The following is a 22,463-nucleotide window of genomic DNA, read 5'->3' on the forward strand; positions in this document are numbered from 1 at the left end:
GATTGGAGCAGTGTAGCATTAAGGGCAAGTTGCTAGAATGGATAAAGGGATGGTTGAGTGGGAGAAGATAGAATGGTAATCAATGGACAATGCTCTTTGTGGACTAATGTTATCAGTTAAATCCCTCGGGGTTCAGTGTTGGTTCCATTGTTGTTTTCTCTATTTATTAATGATATTGATGAAGGTAAATCAGGATTAATGTCTAAGTTTGCAGACGATTCAGATATTCACTTCAGCGAAACAACAGATCGCCCTTTGTTGGGGTACAGGAAAACCACTCTCTCATAAAACTCTAACAGGGTGCTTACAGTAGAAGATTGACCAGAACCTATTGTCCGAATGTGAAATACCCTTGATCTGCACACTGGCTATGGATACACAGAAAGTAGTTGACCAGCTCGACTTCTCGGTATGTAGTAGTAGTAGTAGAGGTATGCGATACAAGAAAGCAAGCTTATGTAGCATCAGCCAAAAAAAAAAAAAAAAAAAAAGAAAACCCATTTCACACATCCATTCTCTCTAAAAGTTGTTCGAGTTCCTCCTTGAATTTATTTAAGCTATCAATTTCTATAACAACAGATGGAAGTCTGTTCCAGCAATCCTACCTGCTGGCTAAGGAAAATTTTCGCACATTTATTCTATAACTGTCTTTCTGAATTTGAATTTATGCTCGCTCAGGCGAGCATAAACTCACATCTGGACAATAGGAAGATCTTAATCCCATCAGAATTAAGCCTACACAACCCATTCAAGGCCTTATACGCCTAAATAAGATCACCCCCCCTCTCAAGTGCCTACTCTCCAGAAGCTGAAATTTGCAGAACTTGAGCCTTTCTTGGTAAGAGAGAGAGAACTCCTTCGTTCCCCTCACCAATCTTGTTGCCCTTCTCTGTGCTTGCCCCAACAGCTCTACATCCTTCCTAAATTGAGGTCTCCAGACCTGCACGCAGTACCCAAGGCGTGGCCTGACCATTGCCTTATACAAGGGGGATAACACCTCCTTATCCCTGCTCGCAAAATTCTTGTATATCATTGACAAGATCCCATGACCTGCTCTGGCAGCCTGTCTGAACTGTTCAGAAAACTTCATAATTGACTGCACATTTACTCCCAGGTCTTTTTAATTTTCTACCACCCTAAGTATCATACCACACAGTTGGTACGTTTTTCTGGGGTTCCTTTTCTACCCATATGCAGTACTTTGCATTTGTCAATGTTAAACGTCAGTTGTCACATCTCAACCCATTTGCCCAAATTTTCTAGATCCTGTTGCAGTAGCACACTGACATTACTGTCATTAACAACTCTGCTAACCGTTGTATTATCTGCATACTTGGACATTAAGCCTGATATACCTTCAACAATATCATTGATAAATATACAAAACAACATCGGGCCCAATACCGAACCGCGGGGGACTCCACCAATAATATTATTCCACAAAGAGCAGCGTCCATTGGTTACCACTCTCTGTCGTCTCCCACTCAACCACCCTTTTATCCATTGTAGCAACCTGCAATACCATATTACTGCTCCAGTTTGTACAGTAGCCTTCCATGTGCAACAGTTTCAAAAGCTTTCTTGAAATCCAATGTATCACATCAAAATTATTTTTTGCCTCCAACTCCTTTGTGACCACATAATTGTATCTAATCAAATGTGGGACAGGAAGTTGGATAGGTTTTATGGGTACCACTAAGTTGCCGATGGTAATCTTTTAATCCAAAGAAATTACCATTGTGCTTAGCAACAGCACTGTTGCCTAAATTTCTTGAAGGCGAGAGGCGCGAACAATGCCTGCTCAGTTAAGTCTTTCGTAATCAATTAACCACGTAATCTCATATAGAAAATTTTCTTTGTTCTACAAACACTATTTTAAATGTAATTGCGAAGAGGAATTCAAAAAAATTCACTAAACAGAAAAATCTGGTATAAAGAAGTTCGTTAAACAAAGGTCAGACTGTACTTATTATTACTTATTATGATTATTTTATTTACGCGCCTTTTTACGATGGTTTTACTAATTATCGTAAAAAGGCGCGTAGCCACGAATTTGCCAAGGGCGCCAAAAATCTAGCTACGCCTCTGCTCACATTATGATTGGATTCGAACTGGGGCCTTTTCCACCCGGTGTAGGGACAATGGCAATTCTAACCCTATTACTTTTGGAAGGTCCCTGATAAAGCGAATGGACGACAAATGCGATCCAAAATTACTGCATGCTGAATAATGTTTAGTGGCTTTTAGCAATGTGTTGTTGGAAATAGCCATGCATTTGTTGGGGAAGAGGTATTAAGTTAGGTTTGAGTTGGAGAAAAAGCGCTTAACATAATTGTTATTATGTTATTCTGTGTTCGAGAAATGAACAAATAACTTACTATTTCAAAAGTTTGTAATAACGGTCATTTGTGCAAAACCAGCTTTTCGTAGTGGTGATCAGTTTTTGGTGCGTTTGAAAGCTCTTTTGTGTATCCATATACAGTGAAATCGTTGAAAAATTAAATGTATTTTAAAACGAGTGGTAATCAAATTGGAAAAATTAGAAAGTCATAATGCCTACAACCATAACGCCAATAGTTAAAACGACACCGAAACATCGAAACTCCGCCTAGCTCAAAATACCAACACCTAAAAACCCGAATATATCGAATCGCCGACACTTCAAAATGCCAACATGATAACAACACCACTGGTCAAAAGGCCAACTGGTCAAAAATACTAACTGATGAAAACATGGACTCTTCAGAATGGTACAGAAATGCCAACGGCATATAACAACTTAAAATGCCAACTCATTGGTCAATGGCGATCTTTTAGTTTGTCTCAACTTTAGATAACTCGCGTGTCCTATAGCGCACTGATTTATCCATAAGCAGTGCTGTTGCACTACAACCCTAGACTTAGAAGAGAAAAAGCTCAAAAAGTATGGAAAAATATGAGAAAGTTACATAAAAATTTACTTTGCATCACTGGATAAGTGGAGTATCATCACGAAGACTTTGATGATTAACCAACTGAATATTACAAATAAATAATTAATATTCATACAGATGGCGTACACAAAATTCCTAATGCGGCAAGCTACCGGAGTTCTTTATTACGTTTTTGCTTCTTACATAGGAACAATGACAGACCATATAAATATTTTATTATATTTGTATAACACAGCTGTGTTCTGTGCAGGACAATCACAAGTGCTCAGTCAATATAAGGGGATAGAAGAATCCTGCAATTGCATTTTGATGGGCGGGAAATTGTAATAATGTCTGTGATCAGCTAATTAGGTCTAGGGTCTCATATACTGATAATTATTGTGTTTTAGGTGCATCAGCAACTTAGGCCACATTGCGGCGTGTGTAATATGTCTGTAAATCGCATATGTTCATTGTCGATTTGCCTGGCAAAAAAACGAAGTTTCCGAGAGGAAATACCATGCTATCTTCCCATGAGACGAACTAACTCAGCCACATTGTGAAAAAGACCACAAAAATTTCTGGTGTTATTGAGGAGATTCGAACTCAGGTCTTTTCCACCCGTTGTGGGGAGAACAGTGATTATACCAACTGTGCTAACAAGGAGGGCAAATGACGAATTCTCCGTACGAAAAGGCGTTGATGAAACTCAGAAAAAAGAAGTGACAATAGGCTATTAAATCAAAAAGTAAGCTGGTTGTGTTGAACGATCATATTGGATCCTTCAAAAAAGAAGAACAAGGAAGAGAGCAGTTCGTCAGGATCCAACTACTCCATCTATCTCTTAAGTTATTCCGCTCGCTGACGATTCATTCTAACGTTTCATTTAATTGACGTAGACAACGCAGAATGATTGTATAGCACGGGTATTTCTCCAAAGACCGCAATGAAGAACATTTGGATGCACTGTGTAAATTGCTCACAATAGGTGTATACCCTGTACACTGGTATGCAGGAAGCTTTGCTACGTTGCACTCTGTTAGCGATGAACACTCTTCTTCTTCTCGGTTTGTGTTCTTTGGTAGCCTATTTGTATTTTTCATTCTTATTAAACTATTATTTTGAGTTTTCGGTGTATTTTATTCATCTCCCGAAATTAGGAACATATAACTGGAAAGAAGATACTTTTTAAGAAACCGAATTGTACACGTTTTTCTTTGCCCACAGAATGATATTTATGTAACAAATGTTTTTTTAGTAAAGAAATAAATTTTTATTTGGGTTTCCAACTGATTTCCAACAATTTTATAAGATTAACAAATAATTTCAAGAAAGCATCCGAATACCAGGCCACATTCCTCTTGTACTAATGTATATTAAATGTTATTTAATGTTTAGAAGAGCTGTGTAATGCATTACATGTAGTTATAAACATTTTCTACGTGACATTTACAACTCTTAAAAGCTACAATAATTATTATTGCCCACTCTCGTTATCATGCAAAAGGTATTGTACTTTTGTGGTGTGATTATTCATCTAAATCATGCTTTGTTTAACAAAAATAAATTTGACTTCATGTCATTCAACGTGGATTTACTGAATTCAGTAACTCAACCAACTGTCAAACAATCCGTAACAATACAGTATGACGAAATGGAAAATTGTGGAAGAAGGAAGGGAAACCTACGGTCCATTGAATTAACCTGCATCTTATTCCTAAGAAGAATGATTACTGAGTGTAAGCAATTCTTAAATTTACGGATTACCGTCCTTTACTTTGATGAATACTTCTGATGGAATATTAAAATAAATGGCGCTGAATGAAAAGCGTAACTGAAAACATAAAACCGTCAATAGAATGGAGAAAGACTGGGTTTCTAAAACGTGTATATAAGAAATATTCTTATTTTCATTCCATTCCTGGATATAAATTATCAGACATCAAGCCGATATCAGGTCTACCGAATGAGCCCATTTCCTCTTTGTGCTCATTCGCATGGATGTGAGTCACATTCATTACAAGAAATGGATTGTTTTGTTTCACAAAGCGAGACAGGCTTCGTCCTGGTGGACTGGGACAGTAAGTAATCTTTTTGGTTGGAAATATATTTCTTACTTTTCGCACCAGACAACTTTTCTCATTTTCTGCCAAATTGGAACATGCCGAAACACTTCAACGATTAGATCTATAATTTATAGTGGAAAAAATGGAGGTGCGGTATTAAGCAAGTTGCGCTGGTTATCAGCTGGTAGATGTCCTAAAACTGTCATTCGAGAAACAACGCAAGGTAAACAGTAATAGACTACAGGCGACAAAATTATCTCCTTGAATAAAGGTGGCGAATTTAAGTATAAAATAGAATATGTAATATACAGTTCCTTATATCTTGTACTCCCGTATTACTTGGATTTCATCCCGGTCTCTGCTGACAATATTACCAAAGTTTCGAAGGAAACTATCTTTTCTGACTTGCTTTACCAACATAATAACTATGCAACTGAAGTCTGTTACGTGTTTATATTTTCTGTCAATAGACTGCGTTGCTAGACGATGAGGACGATAGTCCTCTCCGGTTGAGGTTGAGTGGTTGTTGTAGGGTTTTAGGCGCATCATCTACTTAGGTCATATTGTGCCGTATACGAAGCGCTGCAATAAAGTTCCCGGACTGATGCTGTTGCAGTCATGTTCGATGAGTTTGAAAATAAACGTACGTGGTATGTTGCTGTTCAAACTTTCTCAAACAGATGATGTCACAGAGATTGTCCAGTAGGCAGACAGATAACAAATAACAACCAGTTTCTTCACTAGCATTAACGTTTCATGCCACACTTTTGCAATAGGGCAACAAACGAATATCAAATTTTGCTTTAAACTGGGAAAATCTGCAAACAGAAACATATACAATGTTAAAAACAGTTTCTGGTGATGAAACATTGTTGAATCAGGGGGTTTAATCGGTATAAGCCGTTCAAAGACGGATGTGAGGAGCTTCGCGACGACTCAAGACTCACACACGCGCAATATGACAGTCAAGATATGTGTTTGTTTGGAGTCGATGGAATATAGATTCCAATTCCTGGAATCTACATTCCAAGAATTCTCTGCTATAGTTAAGTGTCTGTGCGGATAGCACAGACACTTAACTATCGTGTCGTCGTCGTCCTCCCCACATTGGGTGGAAAAGACCAGGTTCAAATCCTATCAATGACGCAATTAATGAGCTTTTTTTTCCCACTACATGACTGAGTTAATCGGTCTCAGGGGTAGATAGCAAGGGTTTTTTTTCGTCCAGCAAAACAGACAAATCGACCAGAGAACACACGCAATTTAGAGAGACAATACACATGAGTATATACCAGAAATTACCGGTTGAATCTAATATAATGATATTTTTATTTTTCATTTTTTTCTGTAGTTAAGTTTTACATTGTGAATTGTTCTAAAGCATTCGATTGGTTCAGTCTATCGTTTAGTATCCCTTCGGTTTGCCTGCTATAAGTGGTTTTATACACCTAGGTGTCATGATTCTAATTACACGATTATCTTTCAACTCTATTATTATTATTATTATTATTTATCTAACACCCCTGTACAGACATTATCTAGGAGGGTGTCTAATACATCCTACGACAAATTAGACGGCAACATCGAAAATCAGAAAATACATAAGACTAAATACATCAACAGTCACTTGATGCAAGCAACAGTCACTATGGATGAATCTCATAGAATTTCTGCAGTCCTCACAGAGTTTTTTGAAGACACAAAAATCATTCATTACAGATGATCAAGAGTTCAAATTCCAAACAAATATACACCCTCCTCTTCATTAAATTTGTAGTGTAGTATACAAGTCCGCTGCTATCTGCTTCCTGTAGGTTTTCTCATGGCAGTACCTGTTTGAGTTGATTTTGAAGACTAGAGAGCTCCAGAGTATTGGCAGGAAACAGCCGCCTTAATATGGGGGCGCCTTCGTAGGTAGCACAGTTGTTAGGATCGTCCTTCTTCCCACAGTGGGTGGAAAGGACCTGAATTTTTATGGGCCTTTTTCACAACGTGGCTGAGTTAGTCGGTCTCAGATGCGGGTAGCATGGCTTTTTCTCCCGGAAACTTGGGTTTCCTGGAGAGGTCGATTTTCGGGAAAGTCGACCTCAAAATACACACAATTTACAGACAATATACACGGAGCACATGGCCTTAGTTGCCGATGATCCTAATATCCAACAACAACAACAACAACAACTCTTTCGGAATCTGGTATGTTCATAATACAGGTTTTAACTATATTCTAGGAACATGAACACAGTCGATGCTGAAAATCCTGGGGGAATTTTTGATGAGCTCATAGGACAGGATAACTATAGTATTTTAAAGTGGTATTCCCAGAGAGTGGTTCTTGATACTGGTTGGTCTATGTATGGTTTTTTTTTAGAGCTTGTCAAATGTAGCGGGCAATCATTATTATGACATATTTGTATTTTATTAGTTCAGTCATTATCACTGTTACTTGCTTTAGAACCGTGAAGTGAAGCGCTTCTGGAGCACTGGATGCGCTCTAAACTTGAAAGAATATGGAATTACCCACATTCTGAAAAAAAAAAAGAAAAAAAAAAGACGTTATCGTCTTCCTGGTAGACGGAAGGAATTCCTCCACATCAAGAAAATGCACCTCAGTAACTAACAGAAAGTTTCTCAATATACCAACAATTCAGATAGCAATGTCCTGCCTACAGAATATTAGGAGATAATAACCCTGCTGCCCCAAATAGACACATATCGCTTTGCTGAATTTACTGTTAAAGCTTTCGGTCGAAAAAAAAAAAGATTATGAAGTACACTGTCATACGTAAAAGGGAGAGGCCTTTCACGCTCCTATCGTTCAATATCACCATGTGAAAATGCTCTTAAAATTTAGGCTGATCGTTGCAATAGAGAACTCGTCTTAAAAAGAGCAGGGGTGGGTGGTTATTTATTGGGGCATCCAAAACAAACAATAAATATATAATCTTTATTTAATAAAAAAAATATGCGATGGGTACAGAACGTGCACACTACGGCATATAGTCAGACATTAATTTTTTTTGTTTTTTAGTTGTTGGCGCATCGGCTTCTGTGGCCATAATGCGTCTCCCAAAATTTTTGCATTTTACTCTGATCCAAGCCCAAAGGGAGATTCGGGCCCGCGACCTGAGACAACAATATAGGGAGATAAGAAACCGCTATACTGATGCCATTAAGAAGAGCAAAAGACGCTCTTGGGAGCTCTTAGTATCCATAGAAGGAAACACTAACCCCTGGGGCCTAGTCTACAAGGTAACCACCAACAAAATGCCCAGAGGGGAGGTGAATGCCACCACCAGGACCCGGCAGGGAAACCTTACCACGACCTGGGAGCAGTCGATAGACAATATACTGGACACAATCTACCAGAAACCAGCGATGACGATACTACCAGCACAGAGCGAAATATGCGAGAGCAATGCCAGTTACACCAATCAGGCAATGGAGCCCCCCTTTACCAATGACGAGCTCAACGTGGCAGCTAGTCGAGTAAGAAGCAAGAAATGCCCAGGTCTCGACATTATTGAGCCTGAAATCTTAAAGAAAACTGTTGAATACGCACCGTACCTATTGCTCACCCTATACAACAGATGCCTGGAAGCCGGCCACTTTCCAAAGGCATGGAAAACGGCCAACTTAAAACTAATTCCAAAAAAAACCCCAAAAAAAACCAGAAATATCGACCCATCGCACTGCTCTCGGTGGTAAGTAAAGTATTCGAAAGACTACTTCACAGAAGAATAATTGCTCACTATGGAAAAGCTGGACTCCATGCCGCGAATCAGTATGGCTTCAAGCCAGGGACCTCGACAGTGGACGCACTGGGAAACCTACTCAGGACGGTACAAGAATGTAGAAACAAGTACCTGCTTCTCATCTCGGTTGACTTTGCTGGGGCGTTTGACTCACTTTGGTGGCCAAGCGTCCTGGCGAGGTTGAGGGAGGCACGGGTGCCAACAAACCTATTCAAGGTCATGGAAAACTATTTATCACATAGAATAGTGGAGATCAATGTAGAATACCATAAGGTCACAAGAGAAGTGCACAGAGGCTGTCCGCAAGGGTCGGTGCTGGGACCACTCCTGTGGAATATGGTGTTAGATGAGTTCTTAGTGATGGATCTGGGACCAGTCAGGACACAAGCATTCGCTGATGACCTGATATTGACCGTGGGAGCGGATTCCCGGGCTCAGTTGGAAACCCAAGCAAACCAAGCACTGCAGCAACTCCAGCAATGGGCCGCAAAACACCAGCTAACAATTTCACCCATAAAGACCTCTTCAATCCTGCTTAAAGGAACCCTGCAATTGCGACTGCCACCGCAAATAAAAATTGACAATGTCACCATTAAGTTTGTAAACCAACTTAAGTACCTAGGCGTGGTACTGGACAACAACCTCTCGTTCCAGCTGCACCTAAAGTACATAAGAAAAAAAATCAGGAGCTATTCTGCACTGGTAGCCAGAGTTACTAGGAAAGATTGGGGACTCAAAAAAAGAGCCCTGACGCTATATTACAGGACAACGTTTCTCCCAGCAATTACTTACGCCTCAGCAATTTGGTTCCCAAAAACTGCACTGGCAGTGAATAGAAGAATTCTGTACATAATCCAAAGGACCATACTCTTAACTACGACGCGTACGTGTAGTACAGTGAGTACTCCAGCACTACAGGTACTCGCTGGACCGCTTCCTTTGGACCTGGAGGTCGTTCGCACAGGTCTGCTATACTTGCTATCCAGGGGAGTGGCGGCCACACATCTGGACTACACAACTGACCCAGCGAACAACCTAAAAACGGAAAACACTAGATTACAGAACCACCTGCTAAAATTATGGCAGAGAAGATGGACGGAGACCACCAAGGGTGAGATAACCAGAAGATATCTACCTGACCTCCAGAAAATCTACCCAAAACAGCCGACCTGGTACTTCCCTGGGTACCATTTGACATCTCTAATAACAGGACACGGACCCTACAATGAGTAGCTGCACGGATTCGGACTCACTGAGGACCCAAACTGTACGTGCGGGGAGACAGAAAGCTGGAATCACATAGTGTACGAGTGCCCACAATATGAAGACCTCAGAGGGGTACTTATAACAAAAATAAGATACCTACCAAAAGGATTGGAATCCCATTTCATAGATACTGAGGATGAATATAGAGCATTATCCCAGTTCTCACAAGACCCCTTCATCAGGAGAAGGACATTAATCACCATCTACAATGACTGACATCAAGTACCACTATTGAGACACCAGCCAGCACAATGTAAAGGCTGCAACTAAAGATGAGGGACACAAGCACAAGGACGGAGCTTGCCCCATGAGTAAAGAAACTTGAAACAATAGCTGCCAATAGCCATATGGCGATCTGAAGAGGGCACTCTAGCCTCCTTCACCTTTATACCTACTTCCTTGGGGGGAGGGGAGACATTTTCGTCCTCCCCTCCTCTCCACCCTATATCTTCTACTCTGGTGGGACATGGGCATGTCCCACTGGAAACTGGGGCTACCTACTGTATTGGCCCCATATTTCTGTCTTTCTCCCCCCCAGCCTTCTGCCTCCCCACTCTCTATCTATACCCTAGCGAAAGCCCTACATACCAAAAACTTAACATATCTAAATTACCTTACGAATGGTAAATTACCTTATGAAGGGTTCGTAGTCACGAATGGTCGTTAGTGTAGTATCTCAAATAGAGAGCTTTATGGTAACTGAAAAAAGTTTCTAGTACTCCGGATTGGCCTAAAACTGAGAAACTAACGAAAACATTGTCTATTTGAGTCTTTCCAGTTGCTGTGAATGACAAGGATCGGAGGAGCGATTCCAACTTCTTCCTGGAGAAGCGATTAAAGTCTTGGGGGAGAAGCGACTGGCAGGTGAGGGCCGTGCAAGACTCCGCGCAGGCGCCTCCCCACCACCCGCGCCTCAACACTGGCTCTCTGAGTAACTCCTTGCCGGGACAACTCCAGCTTTGAAAATTGTTAAAAAATACTTCTCATCGCAAAATTTATAAACGACTTTTATTAACTAACTATTTAGCAACATTTTTGTCACCAAAAGGAGAGTTACTTAGTACAAAGAAACGCGCTATCAAGTGCAATAAAAATTTGTTTTTTTAATTTTAACACAAAAATAAATGACAGATTTCAATAGCAATAGTTTTTCCCTTGATGGGCATCGAATAACACATAGCTAATTTTGTTATTTGGTATGTTGAGGGTCTAGCGGCTCCTGGGATTTCTCCCATCTCCGCGGAGTTCTCTGTATCGAGTGACAGTACCCTGTCAAGCCGAAGATTTAAAGTGTGTGGATCGTGTATAGTGTAGTCTGTTGTGTCCATTGTTCATCTGGCTTATTGGCCATCGGGCCCCTGATGGGACCTGACGTTGCCCGACGGACCCTACGCATAGTTAATATGATTTTTAAATTCTTAGCTCCATTTGCGATGGAAATAGAGGGGGAGGAGCACGAAAATTACTGACATTTTCCTGTCTGGCTAGGCATTTTTAATTTTAAAAATATTTTTAAATTATATTCTAAACCTACTCTTTAAGCTCTTTCCAACGGTGTATAATAAGCTATAGTTTGTGGGCAACATTTTTGTCCCCCCACATTTCACTCCCCCATTTCTCAGACAAATTTTTGTCAAAAACGATCAATATGGCGTTATGTTGATCCGCATGATGTATAAACCCATGCAAAATTTCAAGCCAATAGGTTGAGTGGTTCCAGAGATACAATGCTGTGACAGACGGACGGACAGACAATCGAGTGACATTATAAGGGTCCTTCGTTAGACTATGGACCCTAAAAATGAGTTTACTGGAAGGCACAGCATTCAATTAAACAGCGTGCTCTAAAACAAATGAATTCACAGTTCATAACGCTGAATTTCTTAAAGAATATGATGATCATATAGAGAAAAGAATCCCTTCAGCTAGCACAGAAGATAAAGCAAAATCGCGGTGAGCTTATTCCATTAAAACAGCATTATGTAATAAAACTGTACAGATAGTGGCGGTATGAAGAAATCATTATCTCTTTAGTCGGTCTACAGTCTACTGCGTCTTGGGATCTGTAAATATGTTTTAGTAGAATTCCTTATCTATTAATACAGTTGAGAAAGGTCGTTACGTAGTTTCTATCCATACATTAAATTTTATACTATTATAATAATATATAATAGTAATAAATTACAGTATTATCCCAAGTGAAATTATTAACAAAATATGTTTTATTATACTCAGTACTGGTGATGGGAGGGAAATATATTTCCCCACAGTAGCATTTATAGTGTGATTTATTATTATTATTATTATTATTACTCCCTGATTGGGGTTTCCACCTCGTGACGGGTACTGCTACCCGTCACGTTATTATTATTATTATTGTTGCTCTTATATTATTTCTCCCTGATTGGGGGTTCCACTCCGTGACGGGTACTGCTGCCAAGTACACAGGGTGGTTGTAATGTCTGGTGTTACTGTTGGTCGAAGAAATCTCTGACTATCCTACATGTTTTCAGGATTGCGACTTGCTGGAGTTCCTTGTAGGTGTTCTCTGAGAGTCCTATTGCTGCTAGGCTGTTATGTAGAGTCTTTGGCACCATACCGGTGGTTGATACGATGATGGTCGATATTTCTTGCATATGCCATATCTCCTTGACCTCGTGTCTCAGGTTCGTGTACTTCCTAATTTTTTTCCTCATGGGTTTTCTGGACATTGCTAGTGTTGGGCACCGCTATGTCAATCAGGTAGGTAGCATTTTCCATCTTGACCACAAGGGTTATGTCCGGTCTGTTGTGTGGGATGGTCTTATCCGTTATTATGGCGCGGTCCCAGTACAGCTTGTGGGTTCGATCTATAGTACTGCCTGGGGTTCGTACTTTTAGTACGGTACACTTTCTTTGACCAACTAGTATTTCCTTGCTAGCTTCTGATGTATTATCCTGGCTACCTGGTCGTGTCTATGAGTATACTCAGTCTGGGTGATCACCTTGCACCCCTTGGTGATGTGTTGGATCGTTTCTGAGTGACAGGTGGCGTCGTCGACATGTGTCATCTGACATTCCGGGCTCCTTTGCGATGTATTTTCTATAGTTTCTGGTTTCTGGTGTTGATTACCTGGTCTTGGATGGTCAGCATGAATCCTTCAAAATGTGTTACTTACTTTTCGGAAACCCCTCGTATATAGTATATAATTTGCCGTTCTTATCTATTATTTTGAAAAATTTTTGAATATTATAGAAGTACTCTGATTTTTACTTAAGAGATCTTTGTCATGTCCTTGAACAGAAAGAAAACAGAGAAGACACGTTTAAGTAAGAAACTGGCGCCTCTATTTCAGGTTTAGCGACTTGTTTTCGATCTAAGACTTTCCTCAGAATAGGGAGCAACGCTACTTGTGCGTGTGTTCCGAGGTGCCATTGGCCCCGAGTTCGTGTTTATGAATGATAATGCCACACCTCATCGCATTGCAGCTGTTGATATTCTTTTGGAAAGTGAGGACATTGTTCGTATGGCCTGCCCGTTTCTATCGATCTAAATCCCATCGAACACATATGGGACGCTCTAGTGAGACGCCTAGTGGCACGTCTACACCCACCAGAAAATGTTCATCAGCTGAAGATAGCGCTGACAGAGGAATGGACGATGTTACCGCAAGAACTTATCAACAATATTGTTCTAAGTATGGATAGGCGATGCAAAGCCTGCATAGACATTAGGGGTGGCCATATCTCCTACTCAGGACCACCTCTTCACTTTGTTCCATCTTTGGCAATGGTTCATCTGTATCATGGTAGCCAGTGCTATGTTGCCATTTTTGAATAAAGTCCCTCTGTACCGTTTTGTTTCCGTTGTTGTGTCGGTGTTGTTTCCTTCATCATTTCTGTACCTCACGAGGTTCTTTTGGTATGCTTTTCCCATATCCAGGCCTCTCCTATGAGAAGCTACAGGTGAAAACCTGACTGGTCCTTAAATTTTGCACACCAGTGTAGTATAGGATATTTCCTGTTGAGAGAACAATTCCTCTTCAACAAGACCTGAGTAAGTTAGATGTTCCATACGTAAATTTATCTGTGCAGTACATTCTGGCACAGTAATATCTTAGTTAATTATACAGTCCAAGATTTTATTCATTGATTCTGACCATGACAAAATTTCATTGTCATCAGGAGACAAGATTAAAGAGAAGCTTTCACCGGAGTGTATCTTATCTGTTACTGATTTATACGCAAGCCAAGGATCTTCTTTGAGAGTCGTACTCACCATTCGCTCCCAGACAGCCTTTTTCTCACAATAAATTTGGTAAAAGTAATTCCGTTTAGCTTGTTTATAAATATCTCCAAAACGTTCCACCTATTCTCTGGACCTACTGTTTCTCTTTGCCCGTTGAAAGCCGCGCCTGGTAGTTTTTAAGTCATTTCGAAAGTTTGTTAAAATCCGAGTCCACCAGGGAACATAATTTTTTTCCTCTTAGCATTTTCCTAAAACTGTTATTACATACTCCTTCAATCAGTTGCTGCACAGTCTCCACCTAAGAAGCAGCTGGTAATTGACCAATACAGTGACGATTGCTAACCGTGGTAGCATCTGTTAGTTTTAGATCAAAGTCATTCCAATTTTCCCCTTGGGTTTTATATCAGAAAAAATCGCATGAATTCCTGTTCGCTCTATAGTCAAGATTAAAAGCTACATCAAATGTTATTGCATTGTGATCGTACTCCATGAAGAGGGCACTTTCCAATTCCCAATACCATTACCAAGGTTGTGTTTACGACTGTAATGTAAAAAAATGATTGCCTATTTGCCGAAACAAACGTAGCCAACTGTATTACACAGTGTCAGATTATTGGTCACAATGAATTCCTCCAAGAGTTCTCCCTTCGAATCAGTATTGAGGCTATTCCACAAAGTGGAAGAAGCGTGAGCATCCATGCAATTAACGACACGCCTTCCCATAAGTCTATGTAACGCATTCTCAAGATAATTCAGAAATAGCTCAATAGGTTGATGATGTTGGCTGCATTGAAAGTATATGAAAATGAAATATACCTGCCCAAAGGAATCCTCTAAGCAGAACACGCCGCATGCATGGAGCATAATCCTGATAATTTAGTGACTGTAATTTTTTGGTCTACAACTATCTGAGCTGCCGAAACTATAGCAGTTGCATGGCCCCAAGAGTTAATGTGATACAAACCACTGGTGTTCTTGTGTAGAGTCCACTTGAATTGAGCCTTTTTAACAAAGCTCGGTTGAAAACGTTTTCACCTGTGACCGCAGCGACCTCAAGAGACAATTCATGACAAGATCGTATGGTTCCGTCTTGCTGTTAGAGCCAGATAGCGGTCTGTTTGGGTTAACATAACCCTCGGGCGACCCTGGCCAGATCTTCTTGTAATAGTTTTGTCTCTCGAAACAGCTTCCATAGTATATTGGTGTCAAGCGGCACTAGGGGTTCCCCCCATCTCCGCCGAGATGACTTTGAATGACACATTATGCCAACGTACCACCTCCGCCTGCGACTACTAGGCTTCAAGTCATCCATAGGCCCGCCATCTGAAAGAATCATCTAAAAGACGGTGACTTGCCATTTTGAGTCATGGGGATGTGGCTATCCCACTGAGCAAGCCAAAAAAAAAAAAAAACAAGAATGAAGTGATGTGGTCGCAACCCGTGTTTTTATAGGAAAGAATAATTTACATAATGTGCGACTCTGTAAAGGTGGTAGATCGATTTCTAGTAGGTACTAGGAATTTGCATACCAGGATACCTATTATACCAAATATTCGCCTTCAGCGACCCTGTTCACAATAAGATATCAATGAAAAACATTGTTAAATTTGTCGAGCAGTATACTGTCTTGGCTACCTGGTCGTATTTACGAGAGTACTCCGTCTGGGTGATCACCTTGCATCCTGTGGTGATGTGTTGGATCGTTTATGAGGCCCTGTGGCATCGTCGACATGTGTCATCTGACTCTATGGGCTCATTGGCAATGTATTCTCTATGGTTCCTGGTGTTGATTTCTTGGTCTTGGATGGCGAGCGTGAATTCTTCAGTCTTCGGGGAAGAGCGTCACGCTCGTCAGCCATGCATTAGAATCCATTTTATCTATGTGGTCTTGATGGAAATCATTGTAGTGTCTGCCATGAAGTGTCTTCTTTGCCCATCTTTCTAGCTTCGTTTGCTCCGTTTTGGGCGGGAGGGAACATGACCTGGTATAGTGCTGCTTTGTTGTTCTGGAAATAATCCTTCAGGTTAGCAATCGCTGTCTTCCGTTGCTCGATGAGGTCTACCAGTACCCCCTTCCTTCTTTTCGAGCTATTGTCAGTCTCTCCATGGCCGACTTTGAGTGATGCTGGCTGCTCTTGGTCATCATTATTCTTGTCTTTATCATGATATCCTCCAGCTCGGTGTTAATCCAATCTACTCGTGTGATCCCGAAGGAGTATTATTATTATTATTATTATTATTATTATTATTATTATTATTATTAAATCCGTTTGTTTATTTAAAAAAGATTTAATAATGAAACTACGATACAGTTCTTGATCATCTTGCCTCGTATTTAACTTAAATGCTTCTTATAATTGGGTTCATACCCGCGCGTAGTTGTTTCCCACGGTACGAAACTTAAATGAATACAATCGAAAATTACCGCTCGTTGCGAACAAAAACCATCTGATATGTAAAATTTAAAAAAAGTGAATGAAGTATTGAAAAAATCAATTACTTTCACGTGTTCAGCACTCACTTGTCTGAAAGTTGAAAGTAAACGGCAGAAGAATAACTCGTTCAAAGCCTAAACGTTCATGTATGCTAGTTGATATCCATTTCAGTACTAAATTTAAGTTTTATTTTTATTTACACATGTTTATGTTGATAATTGTTCCTATCTTATACTAATATAAATTTATATACGGTAGTACGCACAAATTAAAGTGTGTCTACTTACACATCGATTCTCCTAGAAACCAGGCCTCTGGTTGTGAATATAGTTCGAACAGCACAGGAGGAACACACACCAAAAGAAGAAGTAGATCTGCTACACTGAGATTAATGAGGAAGATGTTAGTGCTGTTTTTCATCTCTTTCGTTCTACACACCACTAATGGAACCAGAATATTCCCTGTTGTTCCTACAGTTAGAATTAGTGCACAGACTGTTGTTGCTGCCGTTCGAATATATGGTGGAAAATCCAAGAAATTATAAGACACGGATTCGGTACAGTTAACACTAAAATTAGCGTCAGCGATTTGTGTGCCGTTACTTGAATCAAATGCTTCTTTTAGGCAGGAAACATTGCTAAAGGCATATGTCATATTAGAAACATTTAAATGCCGAAGGAAGGAAACGAAGAGCTGGGTAAGTAAGAGAATACCGTATTCTTATTTATCTAGAGAGCGTAGCAGATTCAGACGAAAACTATGTAGATTGCTTGGTACCTTCCACAAAGCACAAGATCGTTGAAAAAAAAGCAACATTACAGCTTCCACACAGTTTACTAACAGCACGACAACGAACCGATTGTCCTCGACTTTCTGAGCGATCGATAACCACGTGGAAATATCTGGTATTGGTTTATTTGGTTAGTGTTTTATATGGATCAGTTTGTGCAATCGAACAGTTTGGTATAGACTCGACTAATCGTTTAAGCTTCAACAACAGGACAGTTTTCTAAAGCTATTGGATGTTTCAGAAGGATATCGAAGCAGCAGTGGACTTGGGCAGAATACGAAACACATTTAATTTCTTTCGGTATAGTTTAAGATCATATTACACTTGAAGAAGTGCATATCGTTGTGAATATTCCATATTAAAACTACACTTCCACACACAACGGTTGGAAAACACGGCCTATCGGCAGCCAGACAGCGTTGACCATCTAATAAATAATTCGTACTGCATTAACTGCTTTTAAGTCTATCATCACATTTTACATAATTATTCTTTGTCCAGTTCAGATCTCCTGATAGCCATTATCAGCATCATGAAAGTAGGTTAAAACTTTTGTATTCTCAGATAGCAGTGTCTTAAACAATAGCACTATTACTCGATGTGCAATATTACGATTCCAAATTACAAAATACGTAATTATTTCTGTGGCAATAACGGAATTTTCACTATCAGCGTGACAGCCTTAATCCAACAAATCTCATGGGAAATTGTACGAAATAAAAATTAAAATATCGATACTGACCAAATAAATCCATATCGTTGATTGTTACCTAATAACAATCCACAGAGTCAAATTATAGTCGCATAGGCAAAGTTCAATAATTCCAGGCTTGATCAATTGTATTTTCTTTGGTATCATATAGGGCAGTCATCATTTATCAAAACATCAGGCCTAATAGCAGCTAGAGGAAACTTACAACAGGTCGGCAATTTCCATCATGCACACCAACGAATGCTGTAGGACCTTCTGCTACAGTCGGATAACACTCGGGTCAACGCACGTATCTTCAAGAAAAGTGTGACGTTAATTTCGTCTCTTCTCCCAGTAGTCGGTAGTTGGGAAGCGCAAGAGTGGGGGAGTAGAGAGCGCGCATGCGCCCTCGAAGACAATCAAGACACGGAAAGTTTCACGAGCGTTTGTCCCGAGTCTGTGAACAAAAGAGAGAGGGGAAGAGGAGAGAGAAGGAGCAAAATGGGGGTGAAAGAGAGAGAGAGAAAGAGAAAGAAGCAAATGTAGAATAACATCTGTGGAATGAGTTTTATTAAAGAGTAGAGACGCATAAGTCACAATGGAAAGGCTGACAACAGATGGTAACATTCCATAGCTTATTCCCTGACAGTCACAGTAGTAAATTAAGTGATAAGGAGACATTTATAACCTGAAATCTTATTGCAAAGAATAATTATGGCCCTCTTTCCCTTCCGTTTAAGCTAAATATCTGCTGTAGCTGCCAGTGGGTATTACAAATGCATTATTCAAAAGGAAGCGATTTAGCTTAATCATCGCGGGAGATTCTTTGTCTTTTACGTACCAGCCATCTCAGTGAAATCCGATTCTTTAATTTTCTTCTTTGATGTGTGTGTTTAGCCTTTACAGAATTCAGGCGATGTTTTGTTACACAGAAAAAAAAAAAACTCCGACTTAAAACAAAAGTAAAGAAAGTCGGAAAAGAATTGACCTGTCTTTGTTATATAATAAATGAGCATGTATAATACAATATAATCAAAATATACGACCACCCAGGAGTTTTTCTTGTTTTTTTTATTTTTATTTTTATTTTGTAATGCGTTCAGGTCGTGGTTTTTAACAACAGTCTTTTCAAAATTGAATTTTCTGACTATATTTCATTTATAATTTTGAAATTGGATAAGGGCGAGCAGATGACAGAACAATATTGGAAGGGAGGTGACTGAGTAGAAAATGGTTAAGAACCTCTGGTTTAGACTAAAGATGAACTGTTTAGTTATCTGGTGCCAATTTAAACAAATTAATATTTATTTAAACCTACTGGAGCGAAGTGATCCAATAAGCAGCGTATCTAAACAATTTTTCTTGAGGAAGGAGCCGCACACTCATAAGCAGCAACGTTTATTACAAACAGGACTCGCTCAAACATTACAAACAGGACTCGCTCATGGTCCAAAAAGGAGAGCCTTGTTTGACCTGATGAAAGCATTCGATATTTAAATCCAAAAGGGTATCTAATTTATAGTTTATTGAGTGAATTATTCTAGATCGTTGAAAATTGTACACTTATATCCATTAAAGTAACTTTACCTAAAAGATGAGAGAATATTCAAATTCATACTTAAGTTTAGTACTGGATAAGTCTGAAATTTACAGAAATAATTAATGTTGAATTTTTTTTTATAATTAGATAATTGTATCACCAATACACAGATTATACCAGCGTATTTTGTCCTGTAAAATGTTTCATGTAATGATTTTTCTTCCTTAAAAGTCGTTGTTTAGATTCCCCAAATGTTTCTTCAAGTTTGTTCAACGACATAAAGTCTGACGTGATGGAACATGACTATTATTTTTCTTCAGTCATCCCAATGACCTTGCTATGGACCAATTCAGGGTTTTTACTTTGCTGCGCCGCAAAGTTTTCAGACTCGATTCATTGTACCTCCGAGAGACGCAACCTTTAAGAACCATTTTTCTAAAGTAACTACAAGACAGCTTTTTTGTCACTTTGTCTGTCGTTACCTATATGTTGTTGTTACTGATCAACGCCGTTATTGGCAGCAGCAACTGTCTGACTTGTTTCATCTGAAAGACAAGATTCATGAGTGCGAAAAATGTGATAACAGCACTTAGCAGCTTTGAGGAGAATAAACAAAAGATACACTAAGGATTTCATTCGAATTGAATGCTATTTGCCAGTAAACCTAATTTAGATCTTGTTGGATATATGCACCTCGTATACAAAGCGTAATTCAAAGAGAAAAATTGAGTATTACAAATGTCAAAATATTAATGTACAATTACTGATTAATTTTGTTAAAGGTACAAAATGAATACTTACATATATTCACGCTTTTTTTATTCCATGAAGTCAAGCTCTCTCCTTTAGAATAGTTATGAATGCTGAAATTAGTTCATATTTCTTAAGAGGAAAAGCGTTCTAGGTAGGGTGGGATAATATTCTTCCCGGAATTTAATTTTGTGTCACAGAAGAAAATTTTCATTACAGTAATCAATTGTCCCCTTCTTTAGTAGGCTTTGACGTACTAGCCACATTGTATAAATCACCTTCGTGAACACGTGAATACAGAAAAGATAAAACACGTCTAACGTATAGGATTGTCAACAGTGGACCACTTGACACTTTCATGAACAGAATGAGTCGCCAGCTAATATTCGATATGAAAGGGAAACGATAGCTGAGCTATGGTGCAGTTTTTGTGATACCACAAATCCTTTTAATATTTCTCCAAAGTAGCGGTGTGCCACAGTCTCCTTCAACAACTAGATTCAAATTATGATATATTCTAAGACTCTTTCCGCCAGAGATATTCCGTTATTACAGAATTTAACAAGCTGAATCAAAAAAGTGGATACAATTTGCGAACAACTACATTAACTTAATAAATTGTCTTAATATCGACATCTCACATTTCAGATTAGACAAGAAATAGATGGAACAAAGAACTACACATAACGTTACTACACTAACGTTTAGAAATAGAGATCTTGTTTTTGTTTCGCTTTTGATGACTCAACACTATTTTTGCTGTTAGACATACGTTTCGATGTCCCTAGTCTTGTGAGAATAGACTTATAATTACTGAAATTGAATTTAAGAATTAATGATTAATTTTTATAGTTTGATATTGACTGTTTTACTTTTTGATGTGTTTTCCATAACCATGTACAATGTTGAGGAATGGCCCATTCCACTGATTTTCATTCAATGACAGAACTGTAATTCCACTTTTTCCTACTGGGTACTTGTATGGCAATAACTTAATGCAATGGAATTTATTTTCATCTTCATTGATTATAAAAATGTATGTTCGTTACTAAACTAAATTTAAAAGTAGCTCTCTCGAGTAAATACAGGGTGTCTCAAAAATCCACGGCATAACTTCAGGAATGAGTTCCTCATATGTAGACAATAAAAATATTTTATATCAACATAGTTCCGGAAATGCTTGGTTTTCGAGTTTTGAAGGTCTGTCTATGACACTTAACTGTTCACATCACCTTATAGTAATTGTTCAAAATGTCCACCTTCTGCCTGAATACAGGCCTTACTTCGACGTCTCATGGACTCGCGAAGACGATGCCAAATTCCTGGCATGTTTCGTATTGTCTCACAATTCGATCGCGGAGAGTTTCCACTTTAAATTATTAAGAGTTAATGACTTTAAATGGCCCCACAAGAAGAAATCTATTGGATTTAAATCCGTGTGCGTGGAGACCAGGCAGTTGGTCCAGGAGTCGCATATCTTGGTCGTCCTCTGTCGGCAGCACGAGGCGTAAAGGTCCCATGTACACAAAGGCGGCGATGGATACTTTCAAACGTTTTCCTGTCTGGACATCTTCGTTCTGGGAACCTTTCGTGGTACAAACGATGAGCCTCCAGAGCATTGCCGTCTGCCAAACCGTGCATAAAGTGCATATCTGCTTGCCCCTGATTTGAGTACATGGTCGGAATGGAAAACCACCAGATTCTGTCAGTAATGTTTTATTTTTGCTGATTGTATTGTGCCATTTAGCTTGTGCGAGACATAAGTTACTGATTGCATTTTCTGGAAAATAAAAATAAGCGTCTAAGGCTCACACCTCCTCGTGGTCCGGGGCGGGCGGGTAGGGGTGAAACCCCTACCTGGCGAAGTTGAGCCAGACAGATCAAAGGGGACGAAGGTCTCGTTAATAAAATTGTCTCAAGAGGGGGTGTTTAAATTTTTCTCCTCTTGAGGTGTGTTAGAGCATTTCCGTGCTCTTAGTTAAATTGTGAGCATTTCCGTGTCCTTTCGTACAGTTTGCCTTATTGGCACAAAT

The 22,463-nt window shown here is 39.4% G+C and overlaps 1 protein-coding gene across 1 annotated transcript in view; it reads right to left on the bottom strand.

Annotated features, from left to right (window-relative positions):
• LOC150089658 (growth hormone secretagogue receptor type 1-like) overlaps positions 1-17,313 on the bottom strand; it is a 41,942-nt gene extending 24,629 nt beyond the window's left edge. Inside the window, exon 1 of the mRNA XM_090390067.1 lies at positions 16,947-17,313. Within this exon, the coding sequence (XP_090246193.1) occupies positions 16,947-17,313 (367 nt within the window). The remainder of the gene's footprint in view (positions 1-16,946) is intronic.
• Between the last annotated feature and the right edge of the window lie 5,150 nt (positions 17,314-22,463).

This window comes from Mastigoproctus giganteus, chromosome 2, assembly GCF_048544385.1.
Source record: "Mastigoproctus giganteus isolate SK-2022 chromosome 2, ASM4854438v1, whole genome shotgun sequence".
NCBI classification, from domain to species: Eukaryota; Metazoa; Arthropoda; class Arachnida; order Uropygi; family Thelyphonidae; genus Mastigoproctus; species Mastigoproctus giganteus.